The 22841-nt window shown below is 31.9% G+C and overlaps 1 protein-coding gene and 1 long non-coding RNA gene across 2 annotated transcripts; both read right to left on the bottom strand.

The window, feature by feature from the left end:
• Nucleotides 1–4076: 4076 nt before the first annotated feature.
• Nucleotides 4077–10746, bottom strand: LOC132714898 (uncharacterized). Its single transcript, XM_060697816.1, has 7 exons — nucleotides 10544–10746; nucleotides 10210–10347; nucleotides 9606–9749; nucleotides 8980–9120; nucleotides 5980–6117; nucleotides 4717–4845; nucleotides 4077–4385 (listed from the first exon to the last, which is right to left on the bottom strand). Exons 1-7 carry the CDS (start codon nucleotides 10605–10607, stop codon nucleotides 4219–4221), a joined length of 921 nt encoding a protein of 306 aa, XP_060553799.1. The 5' UTR covers nucleotides 10608–10746; the 3' UTR covers nucleotides 4077–4218.
• A 4376-nt stretch (nucleotides 10747–15122) lies between these two features.
• Nucleotides 15123–15668, bottom strand: LOC132714903 (uncharacterized). Its single transcript, XR_009623626.1, has 2 exons — nucleotides 15573–15668; nucleotides 15123–15325 (listed from the first exon to the last, which is right to left on the bottom strand). It is a non-coding gene; the product is annotated as an uncharacterized LOC132714903 (long non-coding RNA).
• Between the last annotated feature and the right edge of the window lie 7173 nt (nucleotides 15669–22841).

Here is a 22841-nt window from a genome sequence, read left to right as displayed (position 1 = left end):
ATATATCATAACTTTAATACAAAACGGAAACTTAACATTTGAAAATCATTCCAAATGTTTGAAATTAAATGTACACAAGTAAAGTGAAGAACCTTAGGCGAAAATCCCAAAATCACACTTTTTCATCACGGTAATGCAAACTTAACAAAGGCAAAACCAAAATGAAAATCCAAAACAAAGTCACTCATAAATGTCTATTCGTAATGTCACCGTTGGGATCTTTAAAAACGACAATGTCCTCTGTCAGCGTCTCTTACTGATGTACATCATCGCCTCATAGACCTTACGGTGCGGATAGTCGCCTGTGGAATCTGACACCATTCGGCCTGTAGTGTAGTGCGAAAACGTTGGTGAAGCCGAGAAATTGTAGACCGATGGACACCAAAACGGTTGGCGCTTTGTTTGTAAGACAGACCAGACTGAATCTGTCCTAGAACCATTGCATACAGATTGCTAGCAAGTCTTCAGTAGTGTTTGAAATTTAGCATCTTTTATAGAGGAAAAGTGTATATATGCAATTTCCATGTGAGCTTTTACGATATCTTAAACAGACCATTGACATAGTTTAATATTCATTTTCATAAATATTTTAATTGCTCATTTGTGTTTAACATTTCTAGAAAGGTTTGAAAAACAAGTTAATAATTAACAGTTTAAAAATAAATAATTTCATTTCATAAATTAACCATATATTGGTTCAATCTGTTTTTCTGTTGTGATCTTATCACAATTAGCCAAAAGTGTTACTTTTGATTTTTCGGGTACTGTTTTTATTATGCAATAACTTCATTAAAATACAACAATTTTTCATAATTTTGGTATCTAATGACCGGAATGCGTTCGGTTTTATGAAACTATGAAAAAATATTCAAAAGAAATAACTTTTCCTTGTTAAAATGCAATTATCCCGACCGTGCGTTTTCATTGTCCTTAGGTATATTTTTATAAAATTCATAAACAACAAAACTCTACTGTTTACCTAACATTATGGTCATTGTTTGAATGAGTTGTAATATAAAATGTCTCTCTTGTTTTTATACGCATACAAAAGAATAAAATAATTTAACAATATATTATGTTGCTATTTAAAGTAGAATATACTATGCTCATCCTTGCGTAAAATATTTTATTCATAGAAATTTATTAAAATCTATTAAATTCTTACTCAATATATCTAATTTGATAGAAATAATGAATAGACAATGTATATGAAGTCGCGTTTCCTACTTCAGGTCATTTAAAGTTAGTCTTTTCCTAAAACAACTGCCAGTTTAATTGACACTATATATTCATATTGTGACCACGTATAGTTTGTAGAATTTTTAACATAATATATTTAATTTGTGTGAATTCAAAGCATGTTTATTTAATATTTACAAAATGAATTTGTAGCAATTATCAATATATTCTAATATAAAATTTGAGCATAGTATAATTGTAAGCATTAATTGACCTGAATGAACCATGCATGTATTTTTGAAGTATTCGTTTTCAAACTTATTACAAACTTTAGGAAGAAAATTCATAACTGTACACACTTTAACTCTTATTCATATCAACATAATATACATGCGAGGTTTAACACGCGCTTAAAATGGCTGAAAAGGAATGGTCAGCAGTGTACTGCATACCTTTAGAAGAACCGAATAAAATGCTGCCTGGGCGAATGTCTGTTAAGATCTGCGCAGTTGTTGAAATCATAGAGAAAGCGTCACGAAAATTCCATTACGTCTTTACTAGTGGTACTTGTTTCATACAGTGACAGAACGGGTACGCTTCAGTCGATGTCGTAATGTGCCAGGATTCCGGCACCATGTGTCTTATTTATATTCAAACAGTGTTGCTCGTAATTGTTTATCATAATGCCTTGGACCTTATTTAATTATATCCCGATTGAATGATATATAATTCAATAAGAAAATGACCAACGATAAAACATCAAATTTGAGAATAAATATAGTATATAAGACATTAAAGGCATCATACCCGTTCCCAAATCTAACCAAAATAAAACAGCCCACGTGTAGCCTACCATAAAAATGGCGGCTATTACCAGAAATATGCCCGCCCACACAGCACTATCCAGATCATCTCAAAAGAAAAATACAAAACTTCTTCGAAACTAACTTGTTTCTTAGTTTATAAAAGTGTACAAATGGATATATTGAAAAATTCAGATGTTTCTGAAAGTGCGATGCAAAAGCTCTTTACCGATGTGTTTTGTCCAAATGCGAAACAGTTTCCCTTAGGTTGAAATAACGTGTTTTTATTTAAGCCTGTGTCAACAATATTAAATCTCGGTAAACTACAGACAGTTGCACAGTCAATTTTTTGTATACAGAGATAAAAAAACATTGTCTTTCCATTTAAAGACAATGTAAATTAAAATGTTTTGCAACAAAGCCAGAAATTTATAATTGGTCATGAAGTGTAAAGCTGATGTTTGGTTTATACAGAATTTATTTTAGTTCGATTGTGGAAGAAGCTATAAGCTTATAGACACACTTTCGAATCCGTTCCTGGAACCAACCAGTACTGAGCTATGAGTGTAAAGTGTCTTGCTCGAGGAAATAACGACTTGCCCCTGACGGGGTTTGAACCCATGCAGCTCGCGATCATTAGATTACTAGTTCGACGCGTTAACCACTCGGCCATGCCGCAAATATTTTATAAAGGTGATGTTTGCGAATGTTGTGTTTTTATTTACGACTCGCAAAATGAATCGTGTCAATCAGCAGTAAATCATGCGTCTTACTCAAAATCATATAAGACTCGGCAGCTTTGCAGCAAATAAATAAAGGTGTAAAAAACACATAGAAATGATTTACACAGCAAATAAAAATGCATTTACATGTAACACTAATCTTCAAGTCGAAAATAAAGAACAAATAAGTACGGATGCAGAAACTGTGGGAAATAACTCTGGTTATGTACTATTTTATATGTGTAACACAGTAATTTTCATTCGATGACAATTAAGTTGATTTATTAAGAAACAACTCAGTTGCGGGTTGGTATTGACTCAACATGGATTTATCTTATAAGATTGATAAGCGTGTATTTAACATTTTGATGATTTCATTTGCATTTTATAAAGATTCGATTTTTAATATATTGCATATTTCCTAGAAAAACGGTGAAAGATCGGTTACTAGTATTATTATAACCCCTATAAACGAAGTTGGGTTATATAGGAGTGAGCGTGTCGGTCGGTCGGTTACTCTGTTCGTCCGTCGGGCGTTCCGCTTCATGGTTGTCGGGGGATATCATCAAACTTGGTTTATCTCAAGTTAATGTGGAGATCTTGTTTGGTATCGCTTAAGGACTAAGGCTCCCACGTTTACAATATTTTGTAAACGTTTACACGATTGCTATGAACCGAAACGATACCGTTTAAACGGTGGTACTCTCATGTACTATACTACCCTATGTATTCAAGTCGCCAAATGATGACTTACTTTCTATTTTAATACATGTACAAATAATTAATGTTAGGGCTCATCACGTTTGTGTCGGCACATATTTTGTGCACTGTATCCCCATTACGCTCTTTTGAAAGATTAAAGGAAAATCAATTTTACAAACAATCTACTATGTAACGAGCAATTATTGCACAGTAATGATGTGGTGGTGGTTGTAAACACCAATTTTCCGTTTTTAAATTTGGAATAAACCAATCAGAATTGATAAAATCCATGATAACGGGCAATGATTAAGATATTTTGTAAGACAATATGGTCATTTCGTTTAAAAGGAAAACATTATCGGAAACGTTTACGAATGAAAATCGAAACGAATCCGTTTTAAAGTGTAACCGTGGGGACCTTATTAAGGACATCCTAGGGTTAAGGTTAAGGTTACTTGAACTATTAATAGAAAAATGGCTTCTGGGCAATAACTTACGTTACGGGTGAGATGTAATGAAAAGTTGCGATAAATTTTCATATTAAGCAAGCCTGTGTAGTGACCTTTCTCGACATTGCTTTTGGGCCTCCTAGGGTAAAGGTCAAGGTCAATTAAGGTCACTGTAAGATGACAAGATGATAACCGGGGCAATTCAGTTATTCTTAGACAAATTAAATAATACGCATTTATTCTTACAATCAAGTTATCTAAGAATGGCATACTGTACATCTATGACATATTTTACTTCTGTTTACCAAACTAAATATGTATATGACCGTCTTTATTCATGTCATCGAACAAACGTGCACACATTTAATAATTTTCATTTTCTTTGTGACTTTGTGAGCAGTCTTTCTTATCACATGCTGGACATAATGTTATGCCGTCGCCACCGATTGTAAATTGCTTCACAACGCAATGTGTAGGTATAGGCGGTTTAGAAGGACATTTAATCTTCGGACATACTATTTTCGGGTCTCCTGGAATGATATTAATATTTTATATAGACATAGTACTATTATCATTTCATTGTATATCTGGTAAATGTATGTTCACAAAAAAGGAAATAAACTTAATCAAATTAATTTACTTCTAACTTTATATAATATTTGTTATACTTTAAATTCTTAGTAAAATTAAATCAATTAGTTATCTTTTATATGTTTTTCAGATAAAGTCATCAAGTTTCAGAAGGTTTGAATTTCACTCGGGATTTTCATATAAGGTATGCCTTAGGTAGTCCATACGAAAGGTCCGATAAAAATCGGACCTGCAGCTTTTCCAAGTTTAAACATATAGTGAAAATACTACCACAAGCATTCACGTCACACATTCGACATTTTGTTATCCCGTCACCTCCAATCTCAAAGGTAGGCTGTCGGCATTCCTTGAGAATATTTTGCTGCCCTGAACAGTTTTTTGTTGGACAACTATTCGGATCTGAAGTTTATGAAGCGCGAAAAAAAGACATATATGAGAGTGTGTGTCTAGTAACGATTTACAAGTGTTAATAAAAACAACACTATACATACATATATACACTTTTGTATGAACATATTTGGCCTCACTCACATAACAAGTAAATTGCAATAGTATTGTCACAAATATTCTGGGCATTATTTTTTGAAGTATATTGTTTTTTCATGAAGGAATAAACAAAAATGTCTGTTATATATACATGTAACTTGGTTATAAAGTAAATTGTTATTAGCTATAGAATATATTTTACCAGTATCATCATGTTTTTATATGTCTCTTATAAATCTATCGAGATTGGTCCAACATGTTTTTAATATGATTGAACATTGTGATGTATTGTATATATGACATGTTTGGAATGAGACAATAAACTATTAAACTATACATATACACGAAATTACTTCTATTGTTAATGATAAAGATCAACGTAAATGCAAATAAAGATGTATTGTAGTTAAAATCCTGCCTTTAAATCAACGGATCATTAGTCTGAGTCATTCTTGGATCATTACCATGTTTCTTATTAAAATGTTCGATAATGCGGACTCAAAGGTTCAAATGAGCCTCTTACTTTCTACACAATCCAGACAGCATTGAGCGACATCTTGTGTGATATAAGAGTACATTGAAAAATCTAGTGTGTTAGTATGCAATCCGGTATAAACATTATCAAAACTAAAAAGGAATAAATTAAAATGTTGTGTTGCTATTTTAGCTTCTCTCCGAAATAATATTGGTTTGAATGCTACTAGTTTGATGTTGACTAGTAGTTTTTTAAAAAGCAAAAACTATTTAACGACCTGTTTTTCCAGTGCCAAGAAGAACCTGTTGAAAATTGCTCACTTTTTCTTTACTATTCATTATGACATTTATTTGTATATTCATAACGTAAACAATAAAATACACAAACAACAAAATTAACGAAAGTGTAGCCTTAAGAATAAAACATAAATAAAACAGAGAATTTAAATGAGCTTTGACATAAAAATAACAGCATATTATATTTTCTACATTTCTATAACTGACACTTTAAATTGCTTTTAATTTAATATACAATTCATCATATAAACTGTCAAATTAATGTAACATTCTTACCACAAAAGCTAGCATCGCATGTTCGACACCTGGTTTTGCCATCTGATCCGATAATAAATTGATTCTTCCTGCAGTCTGGTGGTATAAATGGTTTGTTTTGGCATTGTGCTTCTTGACAACCATCGGTGCCATATACGTCTAAACAATTGCAATAATTAGTGCAATTAAACATTAGATGTAATTAGATATGCATATATTTTGCATTTTCTTTACATGTGATTGTAGAATGCATTTTACATTATAAATGTCCCTTTTAATGAAATTATTTCGAAGAAATAACAAGATTATCACTAATGTAATATCGTTTTGTTATTAATATATTAAAAGCAATTCAGAGCAAGGTAACGCAGCAAAAAGTCCAAGGACTTACAAATTACTTGATGATAATAAAATCGGCTGTATAGTACCATCATCTTTTAATTTCCAAGATTTTAAATCATACACCTTGGACAAAACAAATGAGCAAAACGAACACTGATGAAATCCACAAGAGGCTACCTATAAATAATTTTGATATCGTCCTACGTTTGTATGAAATAAGTTTATGTGTTATTTTTAAGCAGGGACAGCTTAAATGTTTTATATATTTAACGATGTCACTCTATTATATATACAAAGCAGGAAAACAAATAAATACGGTTCTGCGACACATTCTGCCATGTGTTCGTGACATTGGTAAATACATAAAGCTTTAACATTTCCATTTTATGCTACGATGTTAACATCATCTAACCTTTAAACGACATTTTTTCCAAATTTTGCTTCAACATTTCTTAAACAGAAATAGAATAAATTCAATATTTTTATGAACCTTAATATATTTGAATCTATTGAAAAATGAATCCTGCTGTCATCGGTGCTATGGACGCGAGAGATAACGAGCGTTTGTTATCATTTTTCATGTACACATTCATTGATAATCAGTGTGCATTTCCCACGTTTTTTCCTTTAACTGTTTCTTTCTCTAGAATTTTTAGAGTAAACATAATTTAATATTTTACCATAAAATATACCAGGTTGTCTGTCGCTTACCGTGTAACCATGAACCAAAATAAAACTGTCATAATATATTATCCTGTTATGTAACTCTTGCTCCATAACAGATTAATCTAAACACATAACGTAATTATATTCACAAAAATATGATAGACAATAATTCATTTAGATTTATGACATACAATCATAATAAATCATAGTAACGACGGCATCTTCTGCTGTTTCAAGTTTGCAGCTGTGCTGAAAGGCTTGCGTTCATTCCTTGTTGATCTTGTTTATCATATTGTACAATGGACATATTGGTTTAAAAAATTAATTTTATACAGTATTGTAAGCATGCAAGTATTATTCAACCGATCGTTCTATTTATAAACTTAACATGGAGATGCAAAGTGCATATTATATTTCAACTTACATTTACTATTATGCCGCTTAAGGGATATGGTGAACTACTGGTAATGGTGTCTTTCTCTCAACACAAGGATTATGTCTTCGAGCCTTTTTGGGTCCAAGACCCGTTTTAATATGCTTTTATCTAAATTACATATTCCATTTACCTCTGTTTGTCAGTCTTAAAAAGGAATCCTACTAAATCATATTAAGTCATTCTTAAAATATTTTGCTGGCGTACAATTTTGATAAATAACCCAGCTAATTCAACTGTTAAAAGTAATTATGGTCTAATACGTTCATTGTAAATACGTACAAGAAGAAAACAGATTTGATAATTATTAGCCACAATTTAGGTAGGATAATTAACTTAGGTACAAGGTAAGAAGTTGATTTGTTATATAAAATTATTGAATCGTCTTCAATATCTATTTGAACTGACAGTATTGTATCGTTTTTCTTTTCGAAAATGTATCTAATTAAGAATGTTCAATTAAGGATGTCAAATACATGTGTTCCGTATTTAAAAAGCAATTGTGAAACTGACTGAAAACGTATTAAATGAAATGAGCAGTCCTGAAACTAAGAAAACGTACTTCATTCAAATGATCGGGTAAAGGTGATAAAACATAGTTTTGAATTTGACACCGCAAAAATGACAGAGGGGTTGTTTTGTTGTTGTTTGTTCTGTTTAGTTTTTATTTGTTTGGGTCGTCAGACCAAACAAATAATGGTAGCGAAATTTCAGACTCTAATGCTGTTAATTGCAAGTGCCGAAAGTAGTCCGCTTTTTTGAAGCGGTTACTTCCCTTTATATGTAACACTTAGGCCGAAAAATTTAGGGGAGATCACTGCGTAAATATGGTCACATGACAGGCGGATTAATTTTCAAGCAAAATAATTCCCGAATGGTCGAAGATTTCTAATATTGTTTTATTCTTTATAGATATACATGCTTATAGTAAGCGCCATGATTATTTACACAAGTGTTAAACAACAGTTAGCGTCGTTACAAACCCTAACTAGAATAATATGGTTTTCTTCAGGCCGTTAACATGTAAATTCACCGTGGCCGAAGGATTTGCGTGCTCGCTTAGGAAGCGAGAGGTCTGAAGTTCAAATTCCAGTGAAGGCAACTCTTTTTTTTCAAATTGTTTAAGTCAAATAAACATTGGATCGAATATCAGTGTTGCAATAAGTCTTATAGCCAATTACAATTAAAACGCTGGAAAGCATTGGTGGCACTATACAAAAACAAATTGTTTTATAATCTCACAACCTTCACCTTTCTGACATTCTGAGACCCAAACAAATTCAGCGCCTTCTGTGCTTTGAATTATTTTGTTTTTTGTTGGTTTGTTTTTTTCCCGGTCTTTAAAACTCTGTTCATTTCAATAAAGTTATTCAGCTAATAATTACGTTATTTTTTAGTTCTATAAAGAAATTAAACATACATAAAGTTCTCTCGATAAATTGGAAACAACAGACACAGGTGTAAAAAACACCTGGCATTGCTGTATTGTTAATACTTCAATTTCATTTAAACCTGCGTTTTTACTGATGTTACATAAATGTTACATAAATATCAACAGAAATAACTTAACAAAACTTAACCATTTTGATTTCCTGTACAATTGCTCTTGTCACAAGCAGGACATACTGTTATACCATCGGTTCCAATTGTGAACTGCTTAACTTGACATTTCTTTGGAACTGGTTGGCATGAAATCTTTGGGCATATTATATTTGGATCACCTGAAACAGAAAATGGACCAACGAAATAATTAAAATGCAGTTCCAACGTAAATTATTGCAAGTTAAGTTAAACAAAAAATATGCTCACTTCTTAAAAGAACACACACCATTTGTACACCTCCTGTGCATTATTTTTGCATTCAGCCTAACATAAAAGCTGTGTACCAGTCTATAAAACTTACTAACTATATTTTACATTTACTTTAAGTTTGTATTAACAACAAGTATGATTCAGCTGCATGATAAGAGGTAAATTTTAATTTAATGTTTGATATTAAGCGTAATTATAGATATGTTTCAGACATAGCGGAATTCAAGCTAAGAACCCTCCGCGCATAAGGTACTTATTCCATTTTATTTTCTAAGTATAAATGTATCATTTTCAGTTGAAGTTACCGTTCAAACTGTAATAGAAACATGCTAAAATGTAAATATAAAACGAAAGGTTTACTTAAAATAAGTATTTTAATCTTAATCTGTATTACCACAACTTTTTACAGGACATATGTAACATTTTGTTATTTTGTCGCTGCCAATAACATACGTATCCCTTTGACATTCTACAGGAACAAATACTGGTTCAAACCATATCGGACAATCTGCCAGTGGACAAACGTCTTGCTCTGGGCCTGAAAATGTATGAAATGTTAAAAATGTCAGTACCTGTATTTTATAACAGATTTTTAAAACAGAGGCGTGGGAAAATAAAGGTTCTTGTTCGATGTAACACAGTTGTAAGGAGCTCCTTCTGTGACGTGTGACAATTTTGAACATGTTAGATAAATGAAAATAAACTGAAAGGTGGAAAGAGCAAAAACAAACTCCTCGAGATATATGCAAGTTATGTGGAACTCAGTACATTGTATTTACAGAGAGGGTGGAGAGAGAGAAGAGGAAGGATAGACAGGAGAGAGAGCTTTGCCATGCTTTTTAAATACCAAACAGAAATATCACTATCAACATTTTACTATGCAGGCTAAACACTTTACTTTCAAAATTGGTGTATATTGTCTTGGCATATTTACATAAATCTCAGTTTCTAAATATCTAACGCTTATAGTTGTTGGCCTAACAAAGAAACGATCTTACCACAAAAGCTAGCGTCACATGCTGGACATCTTGTTTTGTTGTCTAACCCAATAGTGAATTGATTTTTTCGGCAGTCGGGTGGAATATGAGGTTTACCCTCACATTGTGGTTGTGGACAAACCCCGTTACCATATAACTCTTAAAAATATAAAGAAAAATAATATAAACTGAAAGAATGAGAAGAATACGCAATATTTTAGTTGTAAACAAATTGTTTTATTTCGTAAAGTTAAGAATTTCCATTCTTAAATACTAACAATAAGTTAAAAATTCGTAATAGAACAAACTGTTGAGATAGATTTAATATTACTTTTGTAGGAAATGAAGAACGTACCTTGACCATAACAATTGCTGAAACGGACTACAAGCACTAATATAATCCACACGAAGCTTGTCATTTTCAAGTTGTTAGTTTTAAGAAAAATATTCACATATAATAATGCAAGTGAAAATAACTTCACATGTCACGATTTAAGAAAATAAAACATTAAATGTAAGAGATGACAAATAGCTTTACATTTAATATACGTATGCATTGTGTCGGACAACTGGAACATTAAACCTTAAACAGCTAGCATGAACATAGAATATCACGGTATAGCCATTTATCATGCATTTTGTACACTTCTGTAATTTATATTTACGTTTTATCTGGTATAGGTCTTTTCTAACATTTTATTAGTTTCTGTTTCGTTAATACGTAACAATTTATAAGCATACATTTTGCTTAAACAAAATAATAATATGATAATTTCAAATGAAACTACATCTGTTTGCCTTTTTGTGCGGAAGGCACTTTATGTATTACTGAAACATAATAACAAATACACATGAAGACGTATTTTAAAATTTTGACATTTAATAACAACTTATGAATATATATTATAGACAATACAGGTATATATATCGCCGAAAATATTTGTGAACATTTTTTCATTATTATTTTACTAGTTTATCTTTCATAACGAACGCCAATGTTTTATATCTGATGTTGCCTAAAATTATTTTAATAAATTACACTGCACATACCTTTCACTGCTAGTCTGGAATTAATTTATTTTTAAAAATAAATCTTTATATAATTACATATATACACCTATGTGCTAAGAACAATAATTCAAAATGATTTATGAATTATACTCACGTAACTCTATCAACAATATGTTTTTGATTTGTTTAAAAAAACGTACATCTTTGAAAAGGCACACTTTTTGCAAAGGTAAGATTACAAAGAAAACAATTATTTTCTATATTCATGCACATTAGTTTTGACCGATATATTCCAGTTTTCTAGACATTATATAAATTATTGCATTGTAAATTACTGTGATCCAAAACTAAAATCAGAGGTAGGGCTTTTGGCGTTCATTACTCTTGAATTAATTGCAACTATTAACATAAAAAACACACAAAAACAAGTAAGCTCTCCGCATTGAAGTTTGTTTGTTTGTTTGTTTCACCCAACAGTATTTCAGTCATATAGGGGGTAGTTTCCTAACCATCGTTCCGGGAGAGTTACACCAATACTAGACTACCTGGTCGAACACACGCCAGAGAGGTAATTGGATTAGACGTCATCGACGCTAGCCCCTCGACCACGGAGGCGGTCTCCGCATTGAAGATTCACACATGAAAATGTGTTTTCCTAATTCAACATTAAGTGACACCCGGACTGAATCAATATTGAACCTAGGGAAATGATTTATACGAGAAGTTTTCAAAATATATCCAAGTCAACTTAAAAAGAAAACAAACTTTACAGACATTATTGTACCCGTTTTGGATATAAGCATTTCTATTATTTACAAAACTAAAGTGAATAAAGACATTTTTTATCTTAATGTTGTTTACCTTCCATAGTTAGATGAAGATGTACCTCATGAAAAATCATCTGGAGTATACATTTCTCGGTTAATTGGATTTGCTAGTAGATGATTTTAATTTATTTATTCCTGGCAAACCTCTTAAACAAGGCTATCGCTTTCTCCAAATACGTGAATACTTCACTTAGTTCGAAAAAAAGTAATTCAGATTTAATTTTAAAAAATCGATTGTCCTTCAAAAACTGTATTAGCACACCTAAATTCTGTAGAGATGTGGTTCAGGGATCATACTAACTTTTCTGCTGTCTTCACCGAAATTTCCGAACATTTTATGAAAATTGACCATTGATTTAAGACTTACTGCATGATTGGTGTAAACCTTTTTATAGCTAAGCTTTCCTCTTTTGATTGTATCTGAAGGACCAATTGGAAGACTTTTTGATGGCTGTTGTTAAAACAAATCTCATTCAAAACTGAACATAAAATTATGGGTCACACAATAAGGTCTTAGAAAGAGTCAGAAACCTTGTAAAATTTGTGCTATGAGTCAATGGCCAGGTCGGTAATTCAAAAGTCCAGTGGTCGGTTTAAATTTACTTTACAGGAAAAGAAAGTACCTCAATCTTATACTAAACGACATTAAACTTCAAGTCTCCTCTCTTGTTCATTGTCATTTGGACTATGCTATTGTTGCTTGGTTTAATAGTTTGACTCGTGCTTTGAAAAATCAGTTACAGGTTACCCAAAACAAATTGATTTTGTTTCTTCTGGTTCTTGATCAAAGATCACATACAGGTCATGACCAGTTTTTGAAGGTTAGATGGTTACCAGTTATTAAGAGGGTTAACCAACTTATTCTTCCTCTTGTCTTTAAAATCCAATCTAGCAATGCCCCTCAGTATCTAGGTGAACAGTTCACTCGAGTGAGTAATGTTCACAAATTCCCTCACTTGGTTCAGGTTTAAAGTTTGTACCTCAGTTGATGGTAGAGAAAAAACATTTGAAGATAGCTAGAGATTCACTGTTCCTGTGGTTAAAAGATTTGGAGTTACAATGATTGCTGTATATTGAACACTCAGAATGTAAGGGAGTTGCATTTCATTTCCTGTTTTAAGCTTAGTACAGTTTAAATGTTTTATTTAAGTTTGTCTTTCTTAACTACCATATACCATGTTCATTTATGTGCCCACGTGGCATTTAGATTTGCCCTTGTCCGTTCATTCGTTTTGCGTTCTCATGTTGTGTCACATGTGTTGTTGCCCTAGACTTAGTAATGGATTTGCAATTTTTCACTCGGGTTATGCATAGCCCAAAAGATATTTGACCTAGAGTCAGTAGATTGACAAAACATTAGAGTATGGGGGCGACCGTGTCTTATGGACACATTTCTAATTATTCATTTTGTTTATTTGTATATTTTTTCTTTAGTAAATGTAGTTATTATATTTCTATTTCTAATGTAATCCTTTTTCTGCTTTTGAATTTTATGCTGTAATTCAACATTAAAATTGTATAATTTAATTGTTGTTTTTTTTTCTATAAACTGTGATAATGATTGAAATTTTATTGTGCTTATAATAAAGTAAAGGAACCTCTTATACTCAGTATATACACCATTTTATGCATTCAACAACATCTGTGATGTTTCTTTCATCAGTAATGTAGTGATTGTTATTAAATCTTTGACCTGACTTATTATTACTTATTTATTTTACTGTGATACATTAATATTCATAACTTATAATCTTCCTCTGTAAAGATGCTATAATTTAAGGACCACAATGGAAATAAGAGTCACAATGACTCTTTTTTCTGATACCCTAAACATATAATGTTGATTGACATGGCTTTCTGTATTAATACATGTTTGTCAATAGTTTTCTGTATGTTTTAAAATATGTCGTTGCCATGTTGATTTACATTCTATGTTGACATAAATCTTACTATCGTCTGTAAGGGAGCCCACCGCTTATGGTTTATCAACTGATACTGACTACGGTTAAAACTGTTTATAGCGCAAATGCTGATAGATTTATGTTGGTTCTGTGATGTGCTATCTTTTCGTCAGCGGTAAGTATAAAACATCCGTTTCACCCCCTCATTTCCCATTTTGTGTCGTGTCCCGTTTTCTTTCATTCAACCATTGTCCCTTTTATACCCGTATCAGTCCGTTTGTTTTATTATTTCCTTTATTACATATGAGAATTACACCTCTGTGCAATATCCCATTTTTGATATGCCCTACCAGTTTCACTAGATATATCAGGGGCTATGTTGTGTGACCATTGCCTGTTATACTATACACGAAGAGGCAATTCTGGCTTAAGGATGTCTTGATTTTAAAACAAAAACCAAATACAATACTGCCACCCAAATATTTAACCTTTCAGCATCACCAATTCTTAAAAGATAACGCAAATTATCATCCTAAAGTAATAAATTCCAGCAGATTTACATAATTTTGTAGAGAACGGCAAGATGATGCTACACAGCAAGTATTTAAGATTAACCCCGTGTTCTACTTATCTTTTAAACTAAACATAACATATATAACATGTATATAACATTTAAAAAGGGTCATTTTAGGATTATCCTGTGAAGTTTGGGCAAAATCCACAAATGATTGGAACACCGTAGAACAAAGTGCAATGCTCAGATGAACTAAAAACGAATGACAGAACAACATTTAAAAGAATTCCTCCCAAGTTATGTTGGTTTTAGTTAGCTTTTGGGGAATCCTTGGTCGAGTGGTTAAGGTCGTTGATTCAAACTACTTGCCCCTAACCATTGTTTGTTCGAATCGTGACAGGTACTCTCGATTCTTTGATGTGACGATGCTATCCAGCCAGCTTACAGAACGTCGGTGGTTCTAATCAGGTGCCAGTTGTGAATGAATTGAAATAATGCATAGAGGGGCAATTGAAGTCTTCCTTCACCAGTTAAGCTGGGAAGTCGCCTTATGACCTCTACTGCGTTGGTTCTACGTAAAACCCAACCCAAAAAAATCAAAAGAACCTATTTCTGAAACAACTGATGTAGTCAATTCAGCACTGTCGATAATGGCTGAAAATGATAAAGACTAACATGTCACAGTTTTTACAAGATTAAGATTTTTTAAAGCGCAGTTTTCAAAACAAAATCTTCATAACAATAATTATGATGAAGGACATGGTACATTTTCAGCGTACATAGCATAAATATTTCCTCGTGGGGTATAGTTGATAACCACAAAGCTTTCTGATTTACCAACACCAATCTTTTTTAATCTCTCCAAACGATTTGAGTATAATGATCTATAATTGTAAAGAAAAATATATTTTGATTTTTTTATAGGAAGAAAACATTCAAACATAACATTTAATCTATACATCAAATAACACCTTAGAAAATATATATTTTGTTGACTTTTCAACGTATTGCCTGAAAATATAACTGCATTTTATTTGAAAAAAAGTCACGCAAAACTTTAAAAACTATAATTGGTTAATTTGTTTTAATCATACAGAACTTGTAATAAATCAATTTTCAAATAATGTTTACCGAATTCCGATCTGTGAAGTTCTTTTCCACAAAATCCATTGTCTGCATACAACTTTGCTTCTTCCTTAAACAAATTGTCTACCTGTTGTGATCCTGTAGATGCAAAAATATGCTCAATAAACCAGTGTTTTATAGTTATCATGATTAATAATGAAATACAGATATACGAAACATATACATTGATTTCAAAATAAGTGCTATACATAATCTGAATGCTCTTAAATTTGTTATTATAAAACTTTTGACAGATTTGATTTTGCCGTGTTGCGCTTTCTAAGAGATTCTTATTTTCTCTATTTTTTTATGTCTCATTCACAGTGGGTGTTAACTTATAAACTTCCAAACAACCATGTTCACGCACGCACGCTCACGTAAACAGGACCTCGTACAAGAACATAACCAAATAACGTGTAAATCAACGAATGCTCAACGAAGGATACAAAATGGGTGCAATTTAATGAAAGACTTGGCACTTTTTACAAGCGGAACATTAAGTTACACCTATGAAACGCTTGTAAATTCAGTAACATTTGAAAAAAGTTTGCTTGAATTTCTTTCATTGTATATTGAGTATGTCGAAAAAAAATTGGTGCGATTGAATTTTTCTCAATGTATTCACAAAATCATCGCATGGATCGCGAACCCATTTCAAACAGTTCTCTTTGTGGTTTCCACGAGTTATGCAAGGAGGTGATATAAGGTTTAAACAGATTCCTTTCCCATATCAGCAAAATTCCTAAAAGGGTTGACAAGCTAAAGCCATTAAAACAAAACAAATTTTCTCGCTTGAACCAAGTGTGCAACCACTTCACGTCCTGCCCCTTGTTGTACTTCAAAATAAGCTTTTTAGGGAATGATTATATGGGACACAAAAAGGGTGCAATTTATTGAAAAGCTTATGATATGTTACAAGAATAACTCTCAGTAACGTCACTTCCTTTGTTTCGTTTGTATCTATTTGTAATTGTAATAAATGCCGCTGAAGAAGACGGAAAACTTCGACGGATTAAATTCGCGGCGTTTTAATAAAAACATAGAAAATGACTTCAAATGAAATTAACTATTTAATATTGATCAATCTACGAAACATTTTTCGTCTATAAGGCTTATCAGTGTGTATATAATTTTATTAGTCTGTCCGTAAGTCCGTCCGTCTCTCCGTCCGTCAGTCCGTCCGTCCACAAAACTGGATCCCGCGATAACACAAAAAGTACTGAAAATATTTTAATGAAACTTGGTATATGGATAGATGGCAGTATGAAGATTATGCACGTCTTTTTCTTTTTTTCCTATGCTGAAAATTCTGGTTGCTATGGCAACAAATAGACTGAAAATATGGCAGATTTTACACATAACCTGGATCCAGTGATAACGCAAAAAGTATTGAAAATATTTTTATGAAACTTAACATATTGGTAGATGGCAGTATGGAAATTATGCACAGCCTTTTCTTATCTTCTTGTGTTGAAAATTCTGGTTGCTATGGCAACAAATAGACTGAATTTCAAGATTTTTGATTCTAGTTTTTAAGTTTTTTCACTATAAGTTCTTTATTTCTTAAGGTATTTTCTTCAAACTTTAAAAATAAGTTGCTAGTCATCAACCACATCATATGTGACAAAGTTTACAACTCTAGCACAAAATTTATCAGAATTACCTCCCTTGAACTTAAAATTTTCATGAAAAAAAAACATTGTTTTTTTTAATAACTTCTTTTTTTCTGAACGTATCTACTTCAAACTTCATATAAATGTTTCTTATTATCACTCAACATTTGTGAGTGTTCAATACTCTAGCAAGACTATTTCCAGAATTATGCCCCTTTTGAACTTAGACTTGTTTTTGAGAAATTGGTAATTTTTACTCCAACTTCTTCAATCATGATAGAATTTTTTTCAAACTCCCACATCATTATAATATGACAAGGTTTATAAATCTAGCATCCATATTTCCAGAATTATCTCCTCCTTAAACTTTTAATTTTTCCTATTTGTTCTTTTAACTTTCATTTACTTCAATTTCAAAATAAATATTCAATATTCATACCTTCATTACTAATTGTTCTTTGTTACACTCACATCATGTATGACATCGTTATCTCCTTTTTTTTAAATTTTGCTTTTAAAATGTTATATTTTGATAACAGGGATGTTTAAAAAATAACTTTAGACTGTCCTTCAGTCCGTCTGTCTGTCTGTTCACTGTGATCACTTTTTAAGAACTTTTTCAACAAATTTACTTAAAATAGAAACATAAGTGAATGGCCAATGGCCCTTCAGAATGTTGCTTGGGCACTTACCGGTAGGGGACTTATGGATTGCTTGCAATACTATGATAATTGCTTGTTGTTTCCTTGTGATAAAATCCGTATCGCCCACCGTATATAATCAGCATGTCTGTCCCGATCTACATTTTAACTTTTATAATTACCTACATTAATTAATTTACATAAAAGTTAAATGTTGCGATTTGTTCTATATATACCATTTGCAGAAGACGGCATCCATAATACATTTTCTCCATAATTCACTTCTCTGTTGTCGGGATTAGTTTTGAAACTGTTGGTGGATGCTAAATATGTTGCCCATTGTTGTGCATATGAATTCATATTAGCATCATCTTTGACATCGGGAACCTGGATAAAGATTAATAAATTCATCATCATTCTGTTGAATTCTGGTTTTTATAGTTACAAATACACCGATATTTTTGCTCATTTATCTTTAGAACAATTCATAAGTATTTATTTCAGTTTTACCCGATGTTTGTGCATGAATGTATTTCATAGTTTAGTTTCAACAAAAATCAAAGTGTATAAAATATTTATGGAATTATCTGAATTGGATGATCTACCGAAAGCAAAGAAAGCAACACATTACATGAAAATTGCAGACACGGTTTCATTGAGTCTTTTCATTAGAAATAATGGAAAAGTGCAACATTGCTCATGCCCCTTGGTTTTGTTGTAAGGCCAAAGTGCTTGAAATGACAACTATACAACAAGTGACATAACTCTTTACGACGTCTTGTCCTGGAAGCTCGCAAATTATTTTTTTCATTTTCATTAGCAAAGTGTTTGGTTGAAAACTAAAAAGAAAGGTAATGAAGAAACCTTCTTGATCACATTTAGTAAATTTATTTTGGCATATATGGAACGCTGACTTGTATATTCAGATCTCGAGCTCAAGAAAGCTCTATATATATTAGAGATTTCCCGAGAAACAAGGTATTGTACGAACATCATTTTAACTAATGTACATTAGTCGCGTGATTGGTTTACTTTTGTTTTGAAACTTAACTGAAAGGATACATCCAAAAAGGAATGGATTATCCGAAACGTAACTAAACATAGAAAAATGTTTGTGTATAAATGACACGAGAGATTCATGAACATAGCATGTTGACCATACTACGTGTCTGGCCTATAATCATCGGGTTAATTTCCTAACTCACATAACTCGCTATCGCAGACATTGATGATACGTGGTACTTTCACGTTAACTATTCTTACATGTAAAATAATGACGAAAACGTTATAACGTACTTAAATTAACAAGGAATAAAATAGTTCATAATATTTGAAATACATTGTATGTGAAAATGAAAAAATTACCTCATAAATCCATATCTTTTGATGTGTTTAGAACTGTCCAACATGTGTTTTAAATATTTTGATAGTGAATTTAGGTCATGTTAGATGTTTAACAACTGAAAACAATAGCACTGAACGTGCAGTAATGTGTCGTAAAGGAAACAAAATGTAAACAAGCTAGTATTTCAATTTCCATTCAAAATACTAATTCACATAATTAAACAAAAATGTATACCAATTGCTAACAGAATAACATAAGCAAAAGGTTGATCATCTGTATGGCAAATGAGTAATTTTTTGGAAACTGTAAGAAGATACCAAGTATAAAATGTTTTAATGATATTAAAATGATAGCTTATCTGAGGCATAATGGGTCTTTAAAATATAATTTGGAAATTCTACTTTCTGTTTTAATTATAATTTGAGCCTTGCCATGGCAAAACCAACATAATGGGATTGCGACCAGCATGGATCCAAACCAGCCTGCGCATCTGCGCAGTCTGATCAGGATCCATGCTGTTCGCTATCAGTTGCTCTACTTGTTATAGGGTTTGTAAGCGAACATCATGGATCTTGATCAGACTGCGCGGATGCGCAGGCAGGTCTGGATTCATGCTGGTCGCAAACCCATTATGTTGGTTTTTTCATGACGCGGCTCATTTAATTTTCAAAGTCAGTACGATTTGAAAGACTTACTCCATGAAGAGCTCTATAAACATTGTGCTGTTTCACGACGTCGGCAATAAACGTTGTACTTGCTTGCTGTAAAAATGATATAAGGAAAATTCAGACGACATGGAAATAGCAGGCCTAGATAATAATAAAAAAACAATGATCGACATAGTTTAATACCTGAGGGAGTTTCTGTATGTATAAGGAAGGATGTAAATTGCAAGGAAAATATTAAATGCATACAAAATTGTATGAATGAGAAAAGGCACCATACATTGTAATGCTTAAACATGTTTTTCTTTGTTGATTCAAATCTCAGTAGTTTCGACCTATTATTTTTCATAACAGGATACATTTCATTCACGCAGAAACCCATTCGGATACTTAACTATTTTTGTGAAAATACATTTTAGAATTTCACAATAAAATGTAGATCAACTGAACATTTTTCAGATTTGTAAGATATATCATACCGTTGTGGTACTTCTCTTAAATACACTTTTAAAGAATATCACGTGTGTAAAAATTAGTTGATTGAAATTTATAAATTTAGTTACACATGTTTAGGCACTTATGTTATAAACTTTAACATTGATAATAAAAAATTAGAATTAATTTGTTATCATAAAAACATAATTTCTAATTCATTGTAACGTTGTCTGTGTTGCGCAAAAATAAACATCAATTGTCAAAATAATGAACCACGTAATCTGAGGAACAAATGTACAAATGAAGAAATAAATAAATTGAGAAATATAAATAAATAAATAAATAAATAAATAAATAAATAAATAAATAAATAAATAAATAAATAAATAAATAAATAAATGAATAAATAAATGAATGAATGAAGAACGAACGAACGAACAAATAAATAAATAAACAAACAAATAAATAAAATATATAATTAAATTAAATTCATTAAATTAGATTAAAGTTTACATACCGCATTTGCAGCAGCAACCATACAAAGAATTAACAAATATTTCCGCATGCTGACGTTGTATATTACTACAGATCCTTCTTCCACGTGGTTAGATTATCCTTGCTACTGTGTAAATTCGACAAATAAATGTTATTTATAAACATGATTTGTTATACATCCCATTATCTGCTAATCTGATTGCCTAATCTTTAATAAATTGTATTATTTGAAGTCATGTAAAGATAAAAGCAATATGTTGTATTTGTCTGATTGTTGAATTTCAGGCTCCCCTTGAGGTATCAACTTTATATTTTATTTTACAGTGGCTATATCAATGTAAAGAGTAAAACAAATACAATGTATAACAAATTATTATAAATGAGAATGCAAACGCTCTCTTACACATTACACATTACATATATAGTTTTGTTCAAATGATTTAAAAGAACGTATTTAGTGCACTCACCGCAAAGTAATCTCCTACTACTGAAAAAATGAGAAACTAGCGTGTCACACTGGTATACTTTAAACTAGCGTGTCACAGTGGTATACCTTAAACTAGCGTGTCACAATAGTATACTTTAAACTAGCGTGTCACAACTGTATACTTCAAACTAGCGTGTCACAATGGTTAACTTTAAAACTAGCATGTCACACTGATATACTTAAAACTACCATGTAACACTGGTATACTTTAAACTATCATGTACTTTAAACAACGTTACACACTGGTATAGTTTAAACTACGTGTCAAACTGGTATGCTTTAAACTAGAATGTCACAATGGTATACTTTAAACAGGCATGTCACACTGGTATACTTTAAACTAGCATGTCACACTGGTATACTTTAAACTGTTATGTCACACTGGTATACTTTAAACTAGCATGTCACACTGGTATACTTTAAACTAGCATGTCACACTGATATACTTTAAACAAGCATGCCACACTGGTTTACTTTAAACAAGCATGTCACACTGGTATATTTTAAACAATCATGTCACACTGGTATACTTTAACCTAGCTTGTCACACTGGTAACTTAACAAGCATGTCCCCACGGGAAACCCTTTAAAAGCGTGTCAACTGGTATAACTTTAAACTAGCGTGCCACACAGTATATTAAACTAGCGTGTGAATGGTAACGCAACAAACGGTCACAATGGTAACTTTAAAGAAGCGGTCAACTGATACACTTTAACAGCTAATTTTCCCACGGGTATCTTTAATAGTGTCCCACGGGTATACTTAAAACAGCATGTCCCATAAACACTGGTATACTTTAACTAGAATGTCACACTGGTATACTTTTAACTGGCATGTCACACTGGTATACTTTAATCTAGTATGTCACACTGGTATACTTTAAACAAGCATGTCACATTGGCTTACTTTAAACAAGCATGTCACACTGATATACTTTAAACAAGCATGTGAGACTGGTATACTTTAAAAATAGCGTGTCACATTAGTATACTTAAACTAGCGTGTCACACTGGTATACTTTAAACTAGCGTTTCACAATGGTATACTTCAAAGAAGCGTGTCACACTGATATACTTTAAACTACGTGTCAGACTGGTATACTTTAAACTAGCATGTCACACCGAACTGGTATACTTTAAACTTGCATGTCACCAGGTATACTTGAAACTAGCATGTCACACATTATTTTTTTAAACTAGCATGTCACACTGCTATACTTTAAACTAGCATGTCACACTGGTATACTTTAAACAAGCATGTCACACTGGTATACTTTAAACTGTTATGTCACACTGGTATACTTTAAACTGTTATGTCACACTGGTATACTTTAAACTGTTATGTCAGACTGGTATACTTTAAACTGTTATGTCAGACTGGTATACTTTAAACTGTTATGTCACACTGGTATACTTTAAACTGTTATGTCAGACTGGTATACTTTAAACTGTTATGTCAGACTGGTATACATTAAACTGTTATGTCAGACTGGTATACTTTAAACTAGTATGTCACACTGGTATACTCTAAACCAGCATGTCACATTAGTATACTTTAAACTAGCATGTCACACTGCTTTACCTTAAAGAAGCA

Source organism: Ruditapes philippinarum, unplaced genomic scaffold (genome assembly GCF_026571515.1).
Source record: "Ruditapes philippinarum isolate M1 unplaced genomic scaffold, ASM2657151v2 ctg1346_1_1_1_1, whole genome shotgun sequence".
Taxonomy (NCBI): Eukaryota; Metazoa; Mollusca; class Bivalvia; order Venerida; family Veneridae; genus Ruditapes; species Ruditapes philippinarum.
This window is presented reverse-complemented; position numbering and strand designations above follow the sequence as displayed.

Coding starts and splice junctions, on each gene's coding strand:
- LOC132714898 (XM_060697816.1), bottom strand. CDS start 10,607: ATGACAAGCTTCGTGTGGATTATATTAGTGCTTGTAGTCCGTTTCAGC. Junction 9,121..9,605: donor ATGTCCTGTAAAAAGTTGTG/GTAATACAGATT, acceptor TTTCTGTTTCAG/GTGATCCAAATATAATATGC. Junction 6,118..8,979: donor TTGTACAGGAAATCAAAATG/GTTAAGTTTTGT, acceptor GCAATTGTTTAG/ACGTATATGGCACCGATGGT.